The sequence below is a fragment of the Centrocercus urophasianus genome, unplaced genomic scaffold (assembly GCF_019232065.1).
Source record: "Centrocercus urophasianus isolate 14NV4802_14NV808 unplaced genomic scaffold, USGS_Curo_1.0 seq_20, whole genome shotgun sequence".
NCBI lineage: Eukaryota > Metazoa > Chordata > Aves > Galliformes > Phasianidae > Centrocercus > Centrocercus urophasianus.
Window position 1 is genome coordinate 6,325,612 of NW_024884756.1, and position 23,989 is coordinate 6,349,600.

A 23,989-nucleotide genomic window follows, 5' to 3' on the forward strand; every position below is an offset into this window, starting at 1 on the left:
TCATGATTGTGCATAATTAATAGTTTCTGTCCCAAGAATTATTGCTATAAAAGACTTAAAGAAAGAAACAACCCAGATGGAAATTTGACAAGAGGTGTGCAGCTAATCTGCCAACAACAATAACAAAAGGTTTCCCTTAGCTGTATTCTTTGTAAGTCTTCAAAATTAGACCTGTCAAATGAGAGAGGTATTCACTACATCATTCTCTGCAGCATAAGAAAGAAGTTAACATTTTCTAAAAGGAAAAGAATCATTTTAATACTGCCCAAAAAAAAAGTATTTCTTTCTCATCTGCTTTCTCAAAATTGTTTGTGATAAAACTAAAATATATTTTACATTGATACCCAGTATAGAAGTGTAAACCATATCAATGAAGTGAAAGTGTACAGTGAATAACAACCTTGTAATGGTAAGAGAATCCAAGAACCTCCCTCATTCTAAGTCACACTTCTGACATTATTTTTCTTGACACCAAGTACTAACTGGTGAGTTTTTGTTTATCCATCTGTAATAGATCAGTTGGAATTATACAGAGAACTTATGTGAGGCCAAGGAAAACAAACAGAGCAATCCAGAATTGTATTATCTTTAGAACAAACTTTGCAGATTAACTGTGACTGAAGAGAGCTGCGCACAGGAGAGAGCAATATAGACGTACAGTGCTATTCATCATACTTCTCTCTTTTCGCATAGGAAGCTAAATCTGAATTATACCTGCACATTCCTTGCCACCAACACTGAAGTTTCCCAGGGATCCTAAAGCAGAGCTAAAGGGGGAGTAATTTTGACATACCAAGTTTGATTAGCACTAGATGTTTCAAAAAGCAAGAGAAACAAAAGCCCTTACAGTTGGCTAACAATTTTGCTAGAACTTAATGCAAAATCCAAGCTGCTCCCAACTATTTAGAGGCAAGTTTGTTTTTACCACTGCTTTACACTTAGCTCAACTTTCAAGTTTCCTTGAAAATTTACATCTACAGTGCATTTTATCATGGTGTTCTTTCATTGTTTCGTTGTTTTTTTTTTTAAAATTTGAGATAGTTTTCTGTCAAGTCTTACCCAGAACATCCTCTTCTTCCCCATCATCAGAGTCATCAGCTGCATGCCCAGCGATACAGACAAACAGCAGGATAAAGGTTAAAGGTAAGAAACATCCCCTCTTTCTTCCTTTCATCTTCCTGAATAAAAAAACGACAACGTAAACTTAAATCAAGTTCCTTGACAATTCTGTCTAAGTTATTAGCAAGGTAGTACATAGCTTTCAGGCATATATGCAAACTATGAGCTTCCAAAAGAATATAAGATACACTAGCATAGCATTGTAAGCGCAGTGAAGAATAGGACAAGATTTTGTGTTTGTATTCAGCTGATCCCATCTCCAGTATAGACTAGATGCATTGCTATTATTTTTAATTTAAGCAACAATTTTAAACAATTTTCCAGAATCCATAAGTAATTAAAACATAGCACTTTTTAATATAAAGCAGTTTTTAACGTCAACTGCACAAGCATGGTTGACTGACATTTCTAATTCTTCCAAATAAGTTTTACTCTATCTGAAGACCTAGGATTCATTGTCAAGCATAGGATTGTGGGTTTTTTTTTAAACAAGTATCTCATCATTTTATAGATATCAGGTTCCTTGAAATTGCAATTCACAGCAGTAAACTTCTGCAACATGGAGTTTAATTTTTAAGCAGTATTTTGTATCTTGCAGACCCTTTTAATATTGAATCCTTTAATTAATAAGTATACTGCTTTTCTATGTAAGAGCAGTATAGCTGTAGTCATTCACACAAAGGAAACATCTTTATTTCATAGCTATTGGCAAGTTCAAGTTGTGAAAGGTCAAGCTGTACACACATATACGAAAGCACCTCAGGAAAACCTTCACTTTAAATTTTTAGAAATGAATTTTTAGAAAGAATTTTTCAGAATTTCCAAACTAATTAAAAGTTCATTAGGGAACCCTCAAATCTAATTAGAGAATAGACTCAATATCTCCTTCCCTATAGATGCCTTTTTCTCTTTAAGTAGAATATTAAACTTTGGCTAAGTTGTTTAATATCAGCTTCACAGAAATCTTATTAAGTAGGAAGCTCCTTGCCTACAGGCACTATTTGGTCTTCAGTGTTTTCGTATTCTCGTCTATGAAAACAGCTGATACAAACATGCTAAAACAACGAGGGCAAGAGGGTCTGTGAGGAGAGAAGAGCTTGTCACTGATGTTTGCATACAGCTTTGTATTAAGAGAGCTGAAGAGATGCTACAGCTACAGCAGGTGGCAAATATGAGCCATCTTTAAGAGATTAAACTTTTCTGACTGGTATATCTTCAGCTAAGAAAAACATCACAATAGTATTTAAGAAAACACAAGCAAGGATGTCTCAGAAGGGTGAAATACACACAGAAAACCCCCCCACCAATTTGTAATAGCAGCTCAAAATAGGTGCCAGAACCAGAAATTGCTCTTGTATTTCAACGTCAAATCAGAGACAGAATTTTCTCCCTCTACAACTGGTGAACGTTTTCCCCCTACATATCGCCCCTCACTGATCATCTTTGAAAACAATGCACTATTAGAGGAAAAAAAGAGTCTTACTGAAATGCCAATTTCAGTATTATCATTTTAGTTTAGGTCTTTATTCCTTCTTCTAGGAATTTACACAGTACAGATTCTAGATTGCAAAATTTAGTAAATCCATTTTTATTGTCACCAAATATTCCCCCAAGTCTGTTTCGAAGTAGAAGAAAAATGTAAGACAATCACCCAAAAGTGAAAATTCTAAATAAATTTCTTCTCCATCTGGAGAAAAATCTTCAAAACAGAATTATGTACATCATGAGCTACCATAACAAATAGTCATCACATGATTCTGAAGATTAATTAGTGCATTACTATAGAGAAGAAAAATCTTTCTAAATTATGGTAATTCTATTATTGCATTTAACTCCTATTTTTCCCTGAAAAGTGGATCACATCAGAAATAAGACTTATTGATGCTTTAGTCTAAATTCTTCATTTTGAGAAACTGCTATCTAACCCAATATATGTTTTATTGCAAAGTCTACTGGCAAGGCAAGAATTGTCTCTCTTCTGGCTAACTTTCCCCCAGGGTCATACACTCTCAAGAGCACTACGTCATGCATAGGTAGGAATTGGATGAAGAAGGTACACGTTTTAGTAGTGAAATGATTAAATCCCTAACCCCTTTAATTCCTTAAGGAACAGTAAAATCCAGGATCAAAATCAACTTGGCAGTGCTTTTTAAACTAAACAATCCCAGCCCTCTAGAAATGCCTAAGTCTTCCGACTGCATACTCAGTTGCCCAGTAACAGAGTTTCAGAGCTGCAAGCATGACACTGATTTTTCATTCTTATTATTTTATCATGCATTTTTAATTCATTCTATTTCTCATTGCATTACTACGGGAAACACAATTCAAAATACTTGATTTATGTCATTTGGCTCAGTAAAATATCAAAGAACTTGAGTGAAGGATTGCACAGCATGGGAATGCTAGGAAATGTCTTGGATACACAGTAATTCATGTTAATTGGTCTGAATATTGAGACCAGAACGTGAAAAATCTGGGGAGTACAAATAGCTCCTTACTCCAGCAAGGTTCTAATCTAGAACAGCCAGAGGTCATTTCAACATTAATACTGGTTTTTCTATACATCAAAATGTCAGCAAGGCAAATTTGCATGAATTCTTAAGAATGGTTCCTTAGTAACTGGCAGGTTGCTGCTCACAAACTAACCAGCTTTTAGTTATGTTTTGATATCTGAAAACAGACAACATCCAAGTTGCCTGATAGCAGAATGAAGTTGTAACACTGTGACTTGGCTACTGACTTAATTAAACTCTTTCATTTGTGAGTAAAGCCACCCGCTTCTCTCAAGCTACAGAAAGCAGACCACAAACAATAAAGGAAATTCCATGATGAAGATCTTTATTATTCGGTCTCACATAACCAGGACTTTTTTACCCTTCTACCTAAATGCAAAAAAATAACAAAAAATTATCTGTTTTTAGCAGAAAAGGCCAGAGAAGTAGAAAACTTGCTGCACTCTCTGAGCCCTTTTTAATGTACGGCTATTTAGCAGAATGTTCTGCACAATTTCTATAGTTACCAGAATGTTTAGAAACAGCTGTTTTTTCAGCATGGTTTTTATCTCTAACCAGTTAATGGGAAAAAGCAAAACAAAAGCTAGCATTTCCGTAGTAGCCAGAAACAGTTTCAGAAAATGCCATAAAGTGACATTGTAATGACTGTAAAAGTGACTCAATCACACTGACAGCACAGGAAATGGTAGGGAGAGAAAAAAAAAAAAAAGGAAAAAGACAAAGAATACAGTACATGGAAGAACAAATAGCAGGAGATAGGCTATGTGTAGTCGAAAGTTAAATTTAGCACAGCCTGAAATTAAAGATAAGGAAGTCTAATTAGCACCTCTGTTATAAAAACAGACTTTTATTAGCTCACCATAGTTCTCAGACATTATATTTGCCCTATAGTATCTTGTACCACCCCTCCAGAAGGCGTATGGCAGATGATTAATTGAACATACCTGTAGCATTGTTTCTCAGCCTGTTTAGTCAGTGAGTTGCCTGAAAGCATTTTTACTGCATGTGCTGTTTTATAGCTATTTGAATTATCATGTTTATTTACTGTCTATCACACCATTTCTCAATTCTAACAAAATTGTGTCCCTTTACATTGAAAGGCAAGTCACAGGCTATGCAAAACTTTGAGATGTTGAGATGTATCTTCGAGATGCATCTGCATCCTAGTCCTGAAAACACCAGCTGTTTTCACGTCAGTTTCACTAACCAACATTTATGTCTCTGTTTGGTAAGATGTATCCCACCATGATGCATCGTTAGTACTTTTATTCTCTTGAGTGTCACTATCTTGGGGGCTAGTTACTAAAGGTCTGAGTTTTTTTTAGAACAAAGACACATTACACTCAGCAAGAATGCAAGAGCTAAGCCAACTTCCCAGCCTTACCAAACTAGACTTCTGCTAAGATTTATTTTCAGAGTCACATGTTGATTTGACAACATAAAACAGAATGGTTTAAAAAGTAAAACAAAACATTAGTAGTAAGAGGGATTGTTTCCCTTCCACCACTCTGGCAGTACTGTCTTGACAAAGATTTTTCTTTGTGCGAAATTATCCTGAAGCAATATCCAGTTTCCCTTTAGGTACTGCTTTGTGTGTGAAAAAGCAGTGAAAGCACTGCTTTTTCAGTGAAAAAGATTGAGAAAGCACCATGACAATTGTACACTAGCACATCGATCCACCTTTGTCAAGATCTTCTCATCACAGAATATCTTCTGTGACTAGAAGAGATGTTAATGCAACTAGTTTCTGCATTTAGTTTTTACATTCCACCTGCCTGTTTCCTTTCTTTCATACTTGCAGAAGAGAAGCCCCATTGCATATTAATTGAATTTCTATTTCCACCACATAGAGGACTAATGATGCAAATCAAGGCACCATATTAGCATGTCAGTTATTCCTTTATATGTGACAAGTGCATCTATGTAACATGTCATATTCCAATCTGAGGTAAATCTCTACTCACATCCATCCCTGTTTTCATTGTGACATATCTTTCAACAGTGAAAGGAAATATTAATCTGCTCCTACCAAATGATTTTGAACCATGTACCAAATCAAATCACTAATGTACATTATTTCACAAATCTAAAAACAACCAAAAGCCTACCACAACCACATAGTAGATCCTGCGCTTTGAAAACAATACACCCAAATCAGTCCTGTTACATTTCATGCAAAATACAGCCCATAAGCACTTTGTATTGAACAGATTTAGAAAACTAAGCAGTGAAGGTGTATACAGGATTCACGTAATGATGCCAAGTCTTAAGTTTAGTACAAAAAGTAGCTGATAGTAGAAAAAATACTGATTTCATTTTCAAACAGGGAACATCTTCAGCATCCTAACAGTAACTACCCTCACATCACAAAAGCAAACAGAATAGACAAGCAGTAAAATTAGTTAGGCTTTAGCAACCAGCACCGCAGCTCGAACAACAAACATCAACATTACAAAGCTTCTAACCTGTCCTTTTAGCTCTTCTCTAATGGATTGAATCATTGCAGTGCTGTATACGTGTCAGGTGTGTACATTCTGAAGTTGTACACACTACAGAAACATAGCTCCTTGACTGCTCCTAAGTGTAGCTGTCAGCTACTACAAAGAGGCATAAGAGCAAGCCATCTGCCACAATGATTAATTTTAACCCTACCTGCCAATTAACATGAAACCTCATCACAAATCACGTTTTGCACGCATAATCAACATCAAAATAATAATTTTCTTGTTCTGTCAATAATCAACTTTAGTTCACCCTATCTTTCTCAGGTGAATACAGCAAAACTTTTAAGTTCAGTCGATGTGTGACACTGGATTACTGCACAGCTAATGCTGCAATTACGACCACTGGGAATACCCCAGCTTCATACTGCCTCACATTATTGCCCTGCAGATACTCAAAACCAAAATAAAACAACATAGCTAGCCAGACAGAGAACTTAAATGAGCTCAACAAAGCTATGGAGGAGAGGCCAGGGGAACATGACAGCAAATGACTAACAGTTACTCAGGAGAAAAGTAGAAAATGTTCACACAAAAACACTAATGCACAACTTTATGTTAATTCAAACTGTACCAGCTCAGTATTTCCTTCTTATAATTCAACTATTTTTAAATTACTTGTTGCAATGTCTGCTTTCTACTTTTTAGTTATTTTAATATATTTTAATATTAATATTTTTATTTAAAAAATCAGTTATTTTAAAATAACTAACATAGTTATAACTATAATATATAGTTATAACTATAATATAGTTATAACTAATATAGTTATTTTAAAATCAGTTTATTGAAATCTCTGTGTTCTGCAAGAAGGTTGCTGAACTTTCTTGAGACTAGGGTCAACACATTAAAAGGCTTAGTTTTATTTTTTTTGTCTAAAGAGCAAATCAAATGAACTAGGTAACTTGGAGGGTATAATCACTTGTGTGTGGCACACATCAGGAAAGGTGACAACAACACTAACAGAAGAAAATGAACAGTTGCATTAACAGCAAAGGGGGGAAAAATCCTAAGGAAACTGAACAAAGTTATAAGCGAAAATTAAAAGGACTAAAAATAAATCTATTTTATTGTGAAGTAACTGACAGGAAAGGAATTGTATGACTTCCCATATGGTTTTGCTTCATTCTGTCCCCAGGGAAACTCTGTCCCATACTCTTGTAAAGTAAAATAAATACAGCCTCATAAGATAAACACACAGAAATGAGGGTAGTTTGTTCTCTTTTAAAAAAAAAAAAAAAAAAAAAAAAAGTTAAAGATAGTTTAAGTGTGAAGGTCAGTAGACATTCAGACCCCATTTCCAATCCTTAAATAACACACCTACACAGCTTTTGTTTCTTTAAGAATCGCAAGCCTCTCCTAGTTTTTAAGAGAGAAGATAAAAGACTGTTCAAAACAGAATCCAAACAAAAAGCATGAAGTTTTGAAGTTGATAGTAAATAACATGCTCCAAAATTGCAGTATACAAGATTCTGATAATTCCCAAGACTTGAGTTTTGACCACAAAACATCCAATATTAAGGAGAATTCATAACTGGATTACATTAATTGTTCATACAGCCCTGAATCAAGAAGACCATAAAATTACAGCTCTAACATATTCTGCTTTTAGAATATTAAGTAGATGAGTTACAGCTGAGTTTTCATTAGCAATATTAGTAAGTGTGGACACTGCGCTGAAAGGCTAAATGCACTCTGAAGATCATATAAGTACAATGACAGCTGAAATCCAATTCATCTCCAGACTGCAAATCAAACAGCACACAAAGAAAGAATAAACTGAATTACTGAAAGTTTACTTCCAGAAAAGAAAGTCAATTTAAAGTATAGTTGAATATTTTCTATCACAAAAGCCATATTAAAAAATGAAAGATGTGGATTTATCAAGTAATTGCTCATGTGACTACTTTTTAATGAAAATTTATACGGGATGTATGTGATAGGAAAAGAGGCCAAAGCAGATTGTGTTCTCCAGCTCCTTAGCATTGTTCTAATTGCATGCATTGCACATAATGTAAACTCTTTAATGATTACGTATCTCAAATTCAGCTTAAATAAAAATCTAAATTAATTTAGTAGGGATATAAGTGTTTGTCACCTTCATAGGTGACCACAAACTCTCTCCTAGTAGAATTAAAGAATATGAGGAAGGTTACAAAAGAAAAAGGACAATTTTTCCCAAGTAGATGCCTAGAAATTACTTAAGCTTGCCTTAGATGTTCATATCTGTACTGACAGCTTGGACTTCCTGTCTTTGCAACTGTCTGTAAGGCATTCAGGAAGGAAGGTTTATATCTTTATATGTTTTCCATGAAGTACTTTGATGATTAATTTCTATAGTATGAGTCACACTGACCTTTCACATACTCTCCCCATCTAAATTGTTGTCCTCTCTACTTTTCTCATTGTTACATGCCTTTTCCTCTTTTAAGTTACATTTTTTAGAACCATTATTTAAATCTTAATTTAGTTGAGTTTTTTCTTTTTTCTTTTTTTTTTTTAAATACGGACTAATATCATTGTTTTTCATTAAACAGTTACTAAAAATGAATTTTATGCAGATTATCTTAAATAAGATATTGAAGAAGTCCCCAGCGATGGTCGGATCACTAAAGTCTGCAAGCCTCCCTCACTATCCATTGTCTGAGTGTTTTACTTCCTTGAGAATTTCTGTAACACACTGTGAGTGAAATTGATTTGTACTAACATCAGATTAATTTGCCTCTCCTTAAACGTTCTCATAGTATTAACTGCTGCAAACATTACAAACTTTAGAAGGATTTGAAATAGCCTAGCACAATAATGTCTGAGTCAAGCCTTCCTTGAAGTTGTCGTACAAGAGGAATTGTTTTAATTAATTAGAGCTTTTTTTTTTTTTTTTTTTTTCTTTTTTTTCCCCTTCAAACTGCAACTAATGACTTTCTTTGAAATATCTTAAACTTATTTGGAGCTAAAAATACCTTAATCTGGCATTCTGACAACCAAAGATGAGTTGCATTAATATCTGTAAAGCTACATTAATTGCTGCCCTGTTTCAGATCTCCATACAGAAGCCTCCCTTTTTAATCTGTACATATTTCTGGAATCTAAATATTTGAGTACTGCATCTACTACATTGTAATGAAAACCTAACAGCAGACACTTTTCTACCAGCTAAAAAAGAGATTCATAAAACAAAGTTTGTCACAAAGTACTCACCAAACTCCTAGGAACAGTTCTTGAACTCAGTAAGAATTCTTGAATCAGTGCTGAATGTGATCCTCCCCTACTAATTCATGCTTAAGATAATACGTGGGGGTGTGGTGTAAAACTACAAGGGCAAAATTGCAACCTGATCTTTCTAGAGCAGCCCCCTGCCTGTTGATTCATCAGCTAGTCGTGGCTGCTTTTGCAGAGCACAGAGGTTTACTCTGGGTAGAAGTCAGAGATCTGCAGCAGCAGCCAGGAAGTTTCCTGTTTCAAGTTTTCAGATCTGCCTGAGCAGACTGCTCTCTAAAAAGCACTAGCTAACTCGAAATACACTTTTAAAGAACATACAGACTATAGAATTTTCTATTATTTATTCCTAGAAGACTTTGATTCAGGAGAATGCCATGTTCACAGCATATTTAAGACAGAGATGTTGTAGTTTATAACTCTAGTGTCTTCTTTTTGTTGTTTATGTTTGTTTGTTTTTTTAATGTTCATCTGTTTTTAAATAAAGCCATGCTATGCACACTAGGCCTAGGCTACAATGCAGTATCTGGAGCCTGACCATGCTAAAGGCTATGCTGCCTTTAGTAAAATATACACAGTTCTCCTGTGTAGTATGCTGGCATGTACTAAAACTAAAGGTAAACATAATTATGGTATCCTACCCTTTTCTCAGCCACAGTACTCCTGTAAGACAGAGACATTTAACTTGCCCATATAAAGACAGTAGGCTAGAATCCTGTTCCTGGACACAACACAAAGGGAATTTCCCAAGAAATGAATTAAATAGCAACAGAAGGAACAGATGAAGAACAATAACTTATACAATCAGCAGCTGTAACCAACTGCAATTATTTCCAGGCAAACAAGCGAATCAAATAACTTTCATGGAGGATTTTTATTTGTATGCTCATCAACATCCTGAAACAGATAGGAAATTTCTCAAATCCAATTAACAGCCTTATTTGTTCTGAAAGAAACAGAATTGCTTCTGGTAGCATTTTGGATATTCTGTCTATTGTTTCTGGATTGTAAGCATGTCTGCAACACATCTCAGGGCAAAGTCAGTAGCCAGCTGAGTTGACCATCTATTAACTGGATCAATAATTAAATGGATTACCTTCCCTGAGAGGGACTAGAGGCACTCAAAATGTAAAGGTGCAGCTTAAATATTGGGGGTTGGGTTCCACTATACAGTTACTAATTAACAGCTCCTAGCTCAGATAAAGGGGAGAGCTTCCAGGAGGAGCTAGCTGAATGGAAGCAGTCTGTCAAGTATGTAACATTAAACTTTTGAAAAACATTTTGGGGGCCCATGCGTTAGGAACTGATATCTGGTAGTGCATCTCTTAGGAGTCAGAAGTCAAATGGACCAAACCAGAAATACTAAAATGATACAGTGATTTTTTTAAAAAAAATCTGCCTGTAAATTTGTAGTAGAAATAACATCACCTATGTTCCCCAAAATGACATATCCCCCCAATGTCAGGGACACTGCTAGGAGACTTCCCAGACTGATCTGCCCTTCTGACTACTATCTACTATTGATAGTACAGGCTAGCAGTGAAGAAGTTAATGAGAAAAGCCTGAAGGCTATCAAAAATGACTTCAGGGGGCTGGGGCGGGTAGTTGAAGGAACAGGTGTGCAGGTGGATATTACATCTGTATCTTCGGTAGCAGGGAAGGATACCGGGATGATCCTAAAAACCCATCTCTTGAACAAATGGCTTAGGAGTTGGTACAAACACAGAAGTTTTGGCTTTTTTGATCAAGGGGCAATTTACTCGGCACCTGGCATGATGGCTTCAAATAGAAGCAGCCTGTCTCCATGTGGAAAGAGGGTTCTAGCCGAGAAACTGGTGGGACTTACTGACAGGTGTATAAACTAGGTATGAAGGGGGAAGGGGACTGAGGGGGCAGTTCGATGCTCAAAACAGAACTTGATGGGTGGAGACGATGGAGTTCAAAGGCTTGGAGAGGGGTGAGGAGATGCTGCTTCTCTTAAGTGCCTGTATACTAATGCACGTAGCATAGGAAATAAACAGGAAGAGCTGGAGTTCTGCACGTGGTCGTGAGGTCACGATGTCATTGCGATCATGGAGACGTGGTGGGACAGCTCGCATGACTGGAATGTTGTAATGGAGGGCTATGTGCTTTTTAGGAAAGATCGGCCAGCGAGGTGGGGTGGTGGAGTTGCTCTTTATGCGAGAGAGCAGTTAGAATGTATTGAACTCCACTTGAGGAAGAGTGATGTAGCAGTGGAGAGCTTGTGGGTGAGAATCAAGGGGCAGGCAGGTAAGGATGACACTGTTGTGGGTGTGTACTACAGGCCCCCGGATCAGGAGGACGAGGTTGATGAGGCCTTCCATAAGCAACTGAATGTAGCATCACGTTCCCAGGCACTGGTGCTTATGGGGGACTTCAATTATCCAGATATTTGCTGGATGAACCAACATGGCCAGGCATGCACGGTCCAGACAGTTCCTGTAGTGTGTTGAAGACAACTTTCTGATGCAGGTGGTGGAGGAACTGACACAGGGAAGGGTGTTACTGGACCTTATTCTCACCAATAAGGATTTGTTAAGGAAGTAAAGGTCGGGGGCAGCTTGGGTTGTAGTGACCACGAGATGGTGGAGTTCAAGATCCTCAGTGGAAGAAGCAAAGCAGAAAGTAGGATTGCTACCCTGGACTTTAGGAAAGCCAACTTCGATCTCTTCTGGGACCTACTTGGAGCTATCTCCCATGGGCTTGGGTGTTAGAAGGCAAGGGGGCCTCTGAGAGCTGGTCAGCATTTAAACAGCTCTTCTTCCAAGCTCAGGATCGGTGCGTCCCTGTGAGCAAGAAATTGGGAAAAGGAGGGAGGAGACCTGTGTGGATGAGCAATGAGCTCACGCACAAGCTCAAAGGAAAGAAGGTGGTCCATGAAATGTGGAAAAAGGGTCTGACCACTTGGGAAGAATATAGGAACGTAGTCAGGGCCTGCAGGGATGCAACGAGGAAGGCTAAAGCCTGCCTGGAATTGAATCTGGCTAAAGTGATAAAGGATAAAAAAAAAGGCTTCTTCAAGTATGTTAACAGCAAAAGGAAAACCAGAGAGAAAAGGAAAACTAGAGTGGGCCCCTTACTAAGTGAGGAGGGGGTTCTGGTAATGGGGGATGCTGAGAAGGCAGAGAAACTGAATGCCTTCTTCACTTCTGTCTTCAGTGAAAAGGCTCTCCCCTCAGGTTTCCCACACCCTGGAGGTTAGTGAGAGGGTCTGGGGAATGGGAGACTTCCCTTTAGTCAGGAAAGAGGTGGTCCGTGAACGCCTAGGCAGTACTAAGGTCCATAAGTCCATGGGATCTGATGGGGTGCATCCATGGGAGCTGAGGGAGCCGGTGGAAGTCATTGCTGAACCTCTCTCCATCATCTTTGCGAGCTCTTGGATAATGGGGGAGGTCCCTGAAGACTGGAGGATAGCCAATGTCACTCCAGTCTTCAAAAAGGGCAAGAAGGAAGACCCGGGTAATTACAGGCCTGTCAGCCTCACCTCTAACCCTGGAAAGGTGATGGAACAGCTTGTGTTGGATGTCATCTCCAGACAACTGGGAGAAAAGGAGGTTATCAAGAGTAGTCAGCATGGGTTCACCAAGGGGAGGTCGTGCTTGACCAACCTGGTGGCCTCCTATGATGTTGTCACATGCTGAGTGTATGGGGGAAGAGCAGTAGATGTAGTCTACCTTGATTTCAGCAAGGCATTTGATACTGTCTCCCATGACATCCTTATTACAAAGCTGAGGAAGTGCTGGATAGATGAGTGGACAGTGAGATGGGTTGAGAACTGGCTGACTGGCAGAGCGCAGAGGGTCGTCGTCGGTGGTGCAGAGTCTGACTGGAGACCTGTAACAAGTGGTGTCCCCCAGGGGTCTGTGCTGGGTCCGGTCTTGTTCAACATCTTCATCAGTGACCTTGATGAGGGGATAGTGGCCACCCTCAGCAAGTTTGCTGATGATACAAAGTTGGGAGGATCGGCTGATGCCTGAAGGCTGTGCTGCCATTCAGAGAGCTGGGCAGTAAGAAACTGGATGAGGTTCAACAAAAGCAAGTATAGAGTCTTGCATCTGGGGAGGAATAATTCCATGCACCAATACAGGCTGGGGGATGAGCTGCTGGAGAGGAGCTCTGCAGAGAGGGACCTGGGTGTCCTGGTGGCCATGAGCCAGCAGTGTGCCCTTGTGGCCAAAAAGGCCAATGGCATCCTGGGGTGCATTAAAAAGAGCGTGGCCAGCAGGTCGAGGAAGGTGATCCTCCCCCTCTACTCTGCCCTGGTGAGGCCTCATCTGGAGTACTGCGTGCAGTTCTGGGTTCCCCAGTACAAAAAAGACAGGGACCTCTTGGAAAGAGTCCAGTGGAAGGCCACAAAGATGGTGAAGGACCTGGAGCATCTCCCCTATGAAGAAAGGCTGAGTGAACTGGGTCTGTTCAGCCTTGAGAAAAGATGACTGAGAGGGGACCTGATCCAGGTGTATAAATATCTGAGGTGTGGGGGCCATAGTGGTGAGGCCAGTCTCTTTTCAGTGGTACGTGGAGACAGAAAAGGGGAAACTGACATAAGCTGCAGCATAGGAAGTTCCGCACAAATGTGCGCAAGAACTTCTGTACAGTGAGGTGACGGAGCACTGGAACAGGCTGCCCAGGGGGTTGTGGAGTCTCCTTCCCTGGAGATATTCAAGTCTCGCCTGGACGCCTACCTGTGTGACCTGGTTTAGGGAACCTGCTTTGACAGGGGGGGTGATCTCGATGATCTCTAGAGGTCCCTTCCAACCCCTACAATTCTGTGATTCTGTAAATACTTTCAAGATTGCTTGTGTCTCCAAAAATTTCTATTAAGAAATCTGACACAAACTTAGTTTATACTGTAATTGTGCCCCCAAAATTGTCTTACAGCTCTATTTTTTTTTTAATAGCCTTCTTACCTTTCTATCAGTAAACAGATACACAGTACCAGCAGAACATCAGGAAGATAGAAAGAAAATGGTTAATAACTAACCTCATAGCTTAAGAGTACTGGAGCAGCAGTCATCTGGAATTTCTGTCATCAATCTGAGTTGAAGATTACAAAGGCTGAAGTGGACAGAGAGAGAGACAGTGAGCTTCAGATTTAAATTTTCCAATACTATACAGCTTTACTTTATTTGTGCAAAATTGGTAAGTCTTAGCAAAATGTTATACTTGAACGCGGTGGTGTTCAGAAACAAAAATTGTAGCAAATGTCAAATAATTCTATTTTACTGAGACAAAATGCAGGCAAAGCATTTGCATTACACAAACTTTTCCTTATGCATATACAATATACACTATATACAATAATAAGCATATACAATACATTATTTTGGGGAAATCTATAATCCATGAGGAAAGACTGGCAATAAAACACAGCGGGAGAAACACAGAAGTGTTTGCCTATGCAAGCTGTTCTTCAGGTCATAACACAAGTCACTCTGTCAGTGAGGGTGTGACACTATTTGCATTCTTCTTCAACAATATAGATATTTCTGATGTTTTATTGCCCCCTAGTGATGCCAATTCATTTTTCTATTGCTTAATTCTTTTACAACTTTCCACAGAATACAGTACATCACGGTAACTTTACTTTTGCAGTACTCTAAAATATCTTTTAAATATATTTCTCAAGTTTTTCACTTTTCAAGTTTTCCAATTATTTTAGTGATTGAGAAGCAGCCTACATTTCTGAGTCTGAGGATGTACCATACTTCTCAGTAATCTGAAGCAGAAGCCTGGAAGGAATACTGAGTCTTGAGCAAGTAGGCACAGCATAACTTCCATTGCATGGGCTTCTTGAAGCTGTGCTATCGGTTCTTAATCAGTTTTTCAGTTTATTTCTCCATTTATGATCTTACATAATTTTACAATTACTTCTTCATTCACCAATTTCCAAATGGTAAAATAGTGGGAAACTTGGAACGCTTTAAAGCTGAAATTCTAAATAATTTGTTTGTATTACTGTCTTTTTGAAAAGCACAGACGCAAGTTACTTCCTTAGTACAATTACAACAACAACAACAACAACAAAGTACAGAATATATCACATAGCATTTTGAATAATAGCAATATTTCAAGAATAAGTTCCAACAAAAAATGTGAATAACTGAGGAAGTAGGGGGTCAGGTCAGTACTAAATACCACTTATTCTTCAGAGCCAGAAGCCATGTGAGATTTAAATTTCATTACATAATTCACATTGACTTTAATTAAAACAGAATCAGGTATGAAAGAGTGGTATGAAATTTGCCACCTTCCTTACACATGAAACATTTCTTAATTATTTATTTCATAAATCTGATAGAAACGGAAACTTTTTCATCGTACAGCAGAATTTATCCCTATGGTAGATTTTACCTGAAACAAAATATGTAAAAGATACTGCCAGTTGAACTCTTGTTACTATTAGGTTATCAAAACTTATATGAAATGCTACATGCTCTCAGTAAACAATGTCTCAGTGGAGAAATCAATTGTTTAAAAATAATTTATTCCTCACTTGGCTCATACCATGTCAAATTCTCAAAGACACAATGGCTAATTCAACATCCACATAATTTTAATTAATCACCCATTCACTGTTTTCCATTCTCATGGATCCCCTACTTATCATCTGTTCAGTATTTCACTAAGAATCTTAGGAAATAACCCTCCCTTTCTATCTATGTCCTTCAGCATTGATAAAAACGTAGATTAAGTCTAAAACTTCCTGGCTTAGTCACTGGATGTCACTGTTGCAGCAGTAAGCAGTTAGATATTTTATCTGGAAACAGATGATAAAGTTACCTATTTATTTTTTTTTAAAGGATTTCTTTCTTATTCAGGATGAAGTTAGTCTGACTTATATTATAGACAGAGATAAGGCCTTAGGATAAGTTTATGCTTTGTGAAATAACTACTAGCTCAGTTTTCACTTAATTTCAGAACTGCTTCTCTTTCAGTGAGAAAGCATGCCCATTCTTTGCTTTTGTTGCTAAGAGCTTGATTTCTGAATATATATTTTATACGTACAAAAATGCTCAATTCTAGTGTATATACACAGGAACATATATATATAAATATATACACAATAACACCATAATTAAATGTGTGTGTGTGTATACATATATATATATATATAACATTGACATATTTCTAAAAAACATTCCAAAATACTTTACTAGGTAGGTCTATATAAAAAATTAAATGTAATGTGTAATTATTGAAAATAGTACAACACCTCTTGCCTTAGTCGGCTTGAGGAAAAGCTAAACCATCAGAGAAACATTAATCTACATGTTTGCAATCTTCAAGCTCTAGTAACTTAAGCATTATTAAAAAGTCAGCCTCCTTATAGACACTTTTCCAAACCCCCTTGATATGCATTATATCACCATTACAGTTATCAACTATAGATGTATTATCATAGCAGTATTCAACTGTTTCCATCTCTTGTTTAAATTAACCAAAATGAAACTCAATGGAACATTTAGATAGATGACCAAGAACGAGCATTATTTCCTGTCTCTGTATTTTGCATTGATTTCTGAGAAAGTTATGAGCATGTCTGTACGTCCCTGGTCTTAATAAATAATGAACAGAAATGAAAATTGTTTTCTCTGTGGGGAATTTTACTGGAAGCCACTGGTTATAGAGGCTCCTCTGAAGAGAGCCTAAGCAGCCTTCTATGACATTTTGTTTTTCTGTTTTTAAACACAACAGCTTCTCACAACCTGTGAGGCTGAATACTCCTCTATGATATGGCTGGAAAATAAAGTAGACATGAGAGATGCTCAGACCATGACATAAGGAGCAACAACAGGAGTTTCACAATATGCTTTCAGAAAAGTATTTTGAGAGGATGAGTAACAGTAGGAAGTGGCAGCTGAGGACACCACCAATTGCTGCCAGCTCAGGGAAGTCTAAGCAGTAACAATGTATTTACTAACAAACTTGCCAAATCTGCATCTACTGCAATGTCAAATCTGCTTCCTTCTGCTCACCCCACTTCAAAGACAGGGTCATTACGCTCTTGCCTAGAGTGGCTCTTCAGCCAGTTTGCCCTTGTTATTTGTGTGTTCCATCCTCTTGCTCACTCCTAATCGCTATACCAGCTATAGAAGGACAATACAACCAGATGAACAGCAAACTGAAGGGCTGGCAGAAAAATGAAACAAAGCATTACGCCCAACTCCTAGGATGAAGACCTCCAGTATTCTCTGAGCCTGGTCACTACTTCCCAACTCACTGGCTTGCAGACAAGCCAAGCATATTACCTGGAGAGGAAAAGGCTTCTTTAGAAGATACCGAGAACATTTCTTGAAAACGCTGCGTACACCATGGCTGTCTTCAGCTGCTATCTTAGAAAATGTATCTAAGCCTAACAAGTTCCTAAGGTATTCTCATGAGAAGAAAGCAGACTATTTAAAAAAGCCAATTGCTCCTGGGTGACAGTGCTCCTGCAATGAGCCTACTTACCAGAGGATTATTTACAGGGCAACTGCAACTCCTAGAAGGCATAGAACAATTGTCTGTCCTGTGCCATGCTCATACTCTCCATGAAGCTAAGGACTACTGGTGCTTCTCAGGTAACAGAATACTAATCCATCTTCAGCAAAGTTCACACTGCCTGGCAGTGAGACAAAAGTCTCATTTTCCCAGTACTACTTTTTTTTTTTTTTTTTTCTTTTTCTCCAGCAACTGAGAATAAGTACTACATTATGAGCAGATTAAACATGGATAGGAAGTCTAAATATCAGAGATCCTATTCTGAAGAGACAGGTTATAAAAAGGGCAATGAATAAAGAATTCCTATCAGATAAAGCAAGTAATCATGTAAGTGGAAAGTCAGAATAGTTCCAATGAAAATTTACAAAAAATGTTTATAACGCAGCCTTGAAATCAAAAAAATTTTTACATCTTTGGATTTTGTTACAAACCAGAAGATGAAGTTCAGAGGTGTTTCACTAAATCTCAGGCTGGACCAATTAACGGCTCTGCACTGAAACCATGAAGTACTGGCAGCTTCACACAATTTCCAGCTGCAGTCAGCAGCTCCTTTCTTTGATAGAGAAATGACTTCAACTAACATACAGGGTTCAACACACTTCCTATGAGAAACAGTTTCATGGTGCACCAACAAAAATAGAAAACTTGAAAAAGATCTTTTGCAAGATTGCCTGTCTCAAGAGACAGGAAACAGAACATAATGCTATGCACAAGAGTTTTCCATTTGGGCTTAATCTTTTCAAAATGAAGAGTAAACATCTGGGATGCTGACCAGCCAAGATCCCCTAAGCATGTGCTTATGTCTGAAACACATGAGTAACAAAACTGCAAGAAGGAAGTCTTTTTACAAAGGAGAAAAATATTTCACAGGAAATCTACATTAAACTGTATTTACTACTGAATTTTGTCTCATCAGCAAAAGTATATTGGTCAGTAACTTCTAAGGAAAACATCAAATTTAATTTCTGTAAAATACTAGCTAGTGGAGGAATAATTTTAAATGACAAACATCGCCCACCAAAATACTACATTCACATAGATACCTTTTTCATAATCACTGTGAAAGACAACACAAAAGTCAAAACGTATCATCACATTTTTGCATGCCTCTCCAAACAAAACCTACAGCAGGTTATTTACCAATGAGATTTCTTTTTGCTACTAATTTTGTGAGACTGCAGTAATCAATCTTTATTAAACATCACTGTGAAACTGGATCAAGGCTTGAAGTCTCCATCCACATTCCCTAAATTAGACCTTTTTAATAAGAAAACACATCGAGAGGAAGGATTTTTCATAAAGCCTGGGTGCTATTGGTAAAAGAAGATTAAGTATTACTCTGTATTTCTATTTGATCCTCCACAATTTCTTTCCAATACCACACAAATCTCTTTTAGATTCTGGCAGAAACCTGACAGCTTGTTTTATTTCTTTACAGCATGTGGAAGAGTAGGGGTCATAGTTTTTGCTTCCTTGCACTTCAGGGGAACAAAGCCCATCCAAAGCCAAGATAGTGTAATACACAGTCAGCTCTAATACACTGGATGACTATTCTAATGCAAGCATACATATTTATTTCACAGAATAATCCTCATACATGCAAGGCTGTCACTGCTTGCACTTAAATTTCAAGGAAGCTCTTAATACAAACTACTTGCAGTAATACAGATAATGAAGCAATTTCCTCTCAATATCTGAACATAAGCTGAACAAACATCTCTGATCATCAGCAGAGAACCTACTGAATCCAGGAAGAAAACCATACAAGAATAGTCAAAGTCCAATCAGAAACTTGGATTTCTTTCCTGAGATAATGTTAAATAAGTGACATGAGGTGAGGAGGGCAGGAGGCCAAATGAATACACACAATTATGAATCAAGGTTATTGCAAGCTGGTTGCTTTTTTTTTTTCTGTTTCAGCTGCTTATGAATAACCTAAAGGGAAAGAAATTGTTATCAGGTGAGGAAGTGATTATTTACAGCCATAACATGCTTTGAGCAGGCTATGCCATTCAGTGATAATACACAATCTTCATGACTGCGTATGTTATCCTAACACTGGAAGAGATTACAAGGATTTACAATCCATTGTTTCAATGAAAAACCATCACACTGACTGTAAATAAAGCCTACATTCACATCACATAAGGCAGAAGCTCTAGTAGTAGAAATCTCTAGCAGTTCTACTGCTCTACCTCTCAGGAGTGAAAGATGCACAGGAGTGAGATCAGAGAACATGCATGAGGAAAAAAAAAAAATTTTGTGTGTATGTTTGAATTAATATTCAAAGAAGAAAGGCTGCATCATACATTTCACTGTGATTTCTTCTGAGCATGAATACCTTTGGTTAACTGCCATTTTTAAATGCTCATTTCTGTACATGCAGCCTTGTGCTTTCAGGATGCTGTACAGACTGGAAGAGTCAGATGAGTAGTGGGAAGAGCACTGTTCCAAGATACAGAACATGAAGAACTCAATACGTTTTTATCTAGAAAACTGCAGGAACTACAGAATATTCCTTTACTTTGAACATAAGGTTGTCAACAGGTCTGCAGCCCATGAAGCATCTTAAGGACCGCACTGCATTTCCTATCTAGTCAGAAGGATTTCTGAGTGCAAATCATTCTCAGAAGCATTTTTGGTTTATTTTGAGGATCAAAGTTGCATAAATATTTCAGTTATGCTTTAAAGAAATAACTTAATTCCCCCACTTTGTGTTCCACGGAAGGGAACAAGGTGATGGTTATTTACACCTAAGCACAGGAATCCTGTAACTCTGTCCATTTCATTTATCAGGACCACAAAGTAGAACGACCGATGATTTAATCTGAAGCATGCCAAATTGCAAACTTGCCTCTCATTTTCATTCCTTTAATGATGAACTAGTGAAAGAAAAGTTGAAGTGCGGACATATAATCTATAAAAAGAACTTGAATAAGACGCGGATCCAGAATGGGGTTAGAATTCTTCAAATGCTGATAATGAAGATAAGAAAAATGAAGTTTTTTCAGGACTTGTTCTAGATAGGCATGCAAGACAATGCATATTCATTCAGACAACAGGGCAACAGTATTTTTTTAAATTCAAGGTTCACTTCATTTCTTTTAGTGTGGTTCAGATGAAGTCAAATTTAATGAGAAAACAAGACAAAGCATCCTTCTGAGTAATAGGTCATTCATGAGGAAAGTAATACTTTGTGAATACATGCACAAGAACATATTCAATTTAATCTTTCTTTTCTTCTACACCACCACCTCTATGATTTTTTTCTCAACATGAAGTCCATTAGTTTATTCAGTGATACAAGTCAGCACGCAATTTACTTGCAGGTTGTAATCAAGAACACAGGCATTGTCATGACTAATGTGTTCTGTTGTTTAAAAACATCTCACTGGTTTTTGACCTGTGCTTTTTGGACACAAACAGCGGGCAGGTGGACAGGCCAGCTGGAAAGAAGGAAAAAATAACCCAGAAAAGTTGTAATTGCCCAAAGCAAGACACACATTTATTTAAAGATGAACCCCTACAAAGATTTTGTATGTATTTTTGGAAATAAAAATATTCATTCTAATTTAGGTTGCCCTCTCAGTAAACATTTTTTTTTCCTTTTTTTTTTCCTAGTAAACGTAGCCTATGTATCATATGTATATATATATATATATATATATGTGTATATATGCATGTATGTATCATCTAAGGTCCTTAGATAGGGAGTATACACATTTGATTTTCTTATCAAAATCTTTCTTAGCTATCAATCTTTTGCTTACAGGAGACAACAGAAAAATGATTAACCAAATAGTGGCATGAGTAATGGGCTACCAGTTTTTTCTGCTTATGCAATTAAGGGGGCACTGATCAATTAGGTATTGCCTGGGTAATGAGCATATCATGGGGCACGTGCTTAACACCAAACTTAGTTTGCTGGTGACTGATTACCGCTGTTTGGTGAAAAACATGACATTTCACAATACTTCACTTAGTTACCTGCAGTTATTTTCAAGAAGCATTTGTGACTTTGGTGGTAGTTTTCACTGAGAAATGGGGAAAAAAATGTATTTTTTCCCTTTATCAGTGCATACCAACCCACTCCATGCCTCTGGAATCAAAGAAAAGCACTGCAGCTCTGAAGAAGGCAGCCTCACAGTACAGAGCAAAACCAGCCTGGAACTTTCTTCCTAGCTCGCTAACGGACCTTTTTCCCTTATGCTAATACTTTCCAAGTGCCTAGAAAAAAAACTGCCTACCTTTTATTTCAAAGTAGGCTTGAAAATAGAGTCTAGTCAGTGTAGCTTTATCACTAGGGCAATGAAACCTTGGTCTGTTAGAAGACACACAAATCAAGGCAGTACAGATTATTAAAGTAAGTACAGGATGAAGACAGGACCAGGGCAGAAATTGTCATTTATTTACTATATATCTGATATACAGAGTTTAAGTACTTGGACTTTCCAAAAGATTAAAAAACAAACAAAACACCACATCTGTTTTAAAATGTTGCTCAACATAGCAAGCATTTTGTATGTGGTACTCTTCTACAGAAGAGTACAGAAGGTTGCAGAAAACACAGTCATCTGTGCATAGAATAAAATAAACTTTTGTGAAGTATATGTAATATGAAAAAAACACGGAAACTCTGGTGGTACAGTGGCTACCTGTGAGAGCACCTCTTTTCCTCCAAAGTAAGAGGAGTTTCAGTGGAATGCAGTGGAACTCTGAATATTTACCAACTCACAGGCATAGAGATACTTCAACATCTGGCAAATCTGTGCAGCTGTCTGGCTCTAGCAGATTTTAGATACACTACTCAGAGAAGCAGATCAGTCACTGGGGGTGTGAAGGGAGGTATGCCCCAGTTCTGGCCTATTTCAGTGCATAGTTAGTATTCTATTCAAGTCACTAACATCATGGTTTTGTAGTGTTTGCTTAATTGCTGGGTTTTTTTGTGTTGATTTTGTTTTTTATCCTTACATGCAATACTTTCTAGGAACTAAGCATACTAATCAAATTATTGAGGCATTTCAGTAAACTGGGACAAAGAGAGACCTATGAGGTAAAACTAGTTGGTAAAATAAAGTCTTCTAAGAAAAAAATGATAAAGAAAAATCAGAAAAGAAAATAAAGAAATGAGCAATGATATCAGATAAGTATAAAGTATAGCGTCACTGAGGAATTAAGAAGTTAACCTGTCAGTATTATTTGATTCTGTGAAAGTATAGCACAGTTCTACTTTGCATGAACAGGATCTGAAAATTAAGAATTGCACCACAGGCAATTAATCATTACGTAATATGAAAAGTCAAGTCATTAAGAAGCAATTTAATGCACAGACAATATGTGATACAGATGCAGGTTGTCAGCAACGCAGGTCAATTTTCACCATGCAGAGGGAGAACACACACACACACACTGCTTTCTGTGTGCCTAATGAGACCAGCCTGTTAGCCAAAGAATTTAATAACTCTTGTGCAACAAAGGCCTGAAGAAGTGAATCAAAAAGGACACTGATACTGACACAGGCCTGGACAACTGCAGCAGAACTCTACCCTTTTTTTTCAGTGGAGTAACACATTGTCCATTTCCACAAACTCCGTAAGACAAAATATAAGCTTTCTATTTCAGCAGTGCAGAGCAGAGAGCGAAGCCCGCATTCCTTAAAGAGTCTGTGGAGGCTCCTTCTTTGGAGATATACTGAAAACTCACCTGGATGCTTCCCTTTGTAACCTACTGTAGGGAACCTGCTTTAAGGGAGGGGAACTGGAATTGGAATAGGTTGTATCCAGAGATCTGTTCCAATCCCTGTGATTCTGTGATTGTATGATATCTGAACCATGCTCTAACACAGCTGGCTATTTATACAGAACCACATTCTCGACACAGAACCGTTAAATTGAATCATTACTGTTGAATCATCATTCTGAGACATTTAACAAAAAGATCAATCTACTTTATGGCCAAGACTCCAACATACATTCCTCAGCCTTGGACTAGCATACAGGCTTCAAAACTTAGGTCAGATCACACACAGGCTCCCCAGACTTCTCCTACTCCATTTAATACAATATCTGTTCTGAACCAGGTTTGATGAAAAGAGTTTGATGAAAAGCAGTATTTCTGGTTTCAGTTTAAGAAGTG

At 37.6% G+C, this 23,989-nt stretch overlaps 1 protein-coding gene across 5 annotated transcripts in view; it reads right to left on the reverse strand.

Moving 5' to 3' along the window:
• The window catches only part of TFPI (tissue factor pathway inhibitor), a 205,651-nt gene that overhangs the window by 14,524 nt on the left and 167,138 nt on the right, over positions 1-23,989 (reverse strand). For 3 of the 5 annotated variants that reach the window (XM_042822639.1, XM_042822640.1, XM_042822642.1), the window contains 2 exons: positions 14,355-14,428; positions 1,060-1,178 (listed from right to left, as the gene is read on the reverse strand). In XM_042822639.1, coding sequence (XP_042678573.1) covers positions 1,060-1,178; positions 14,355-14,359 — 124 coding nt within the window. In that variant the 5' untranslated portion in view covers positions 14,360-14,428. Of the gene's footprint in view, positions 1-1,059; positions 1,179-9,331; positions 9,535-14,354; positions 14,429-23,989 lie in introns of those variants that run through there. The other 2 variants (XM_042822641.1, XM_042822643.1) reach the window with 2 other exon arrangements.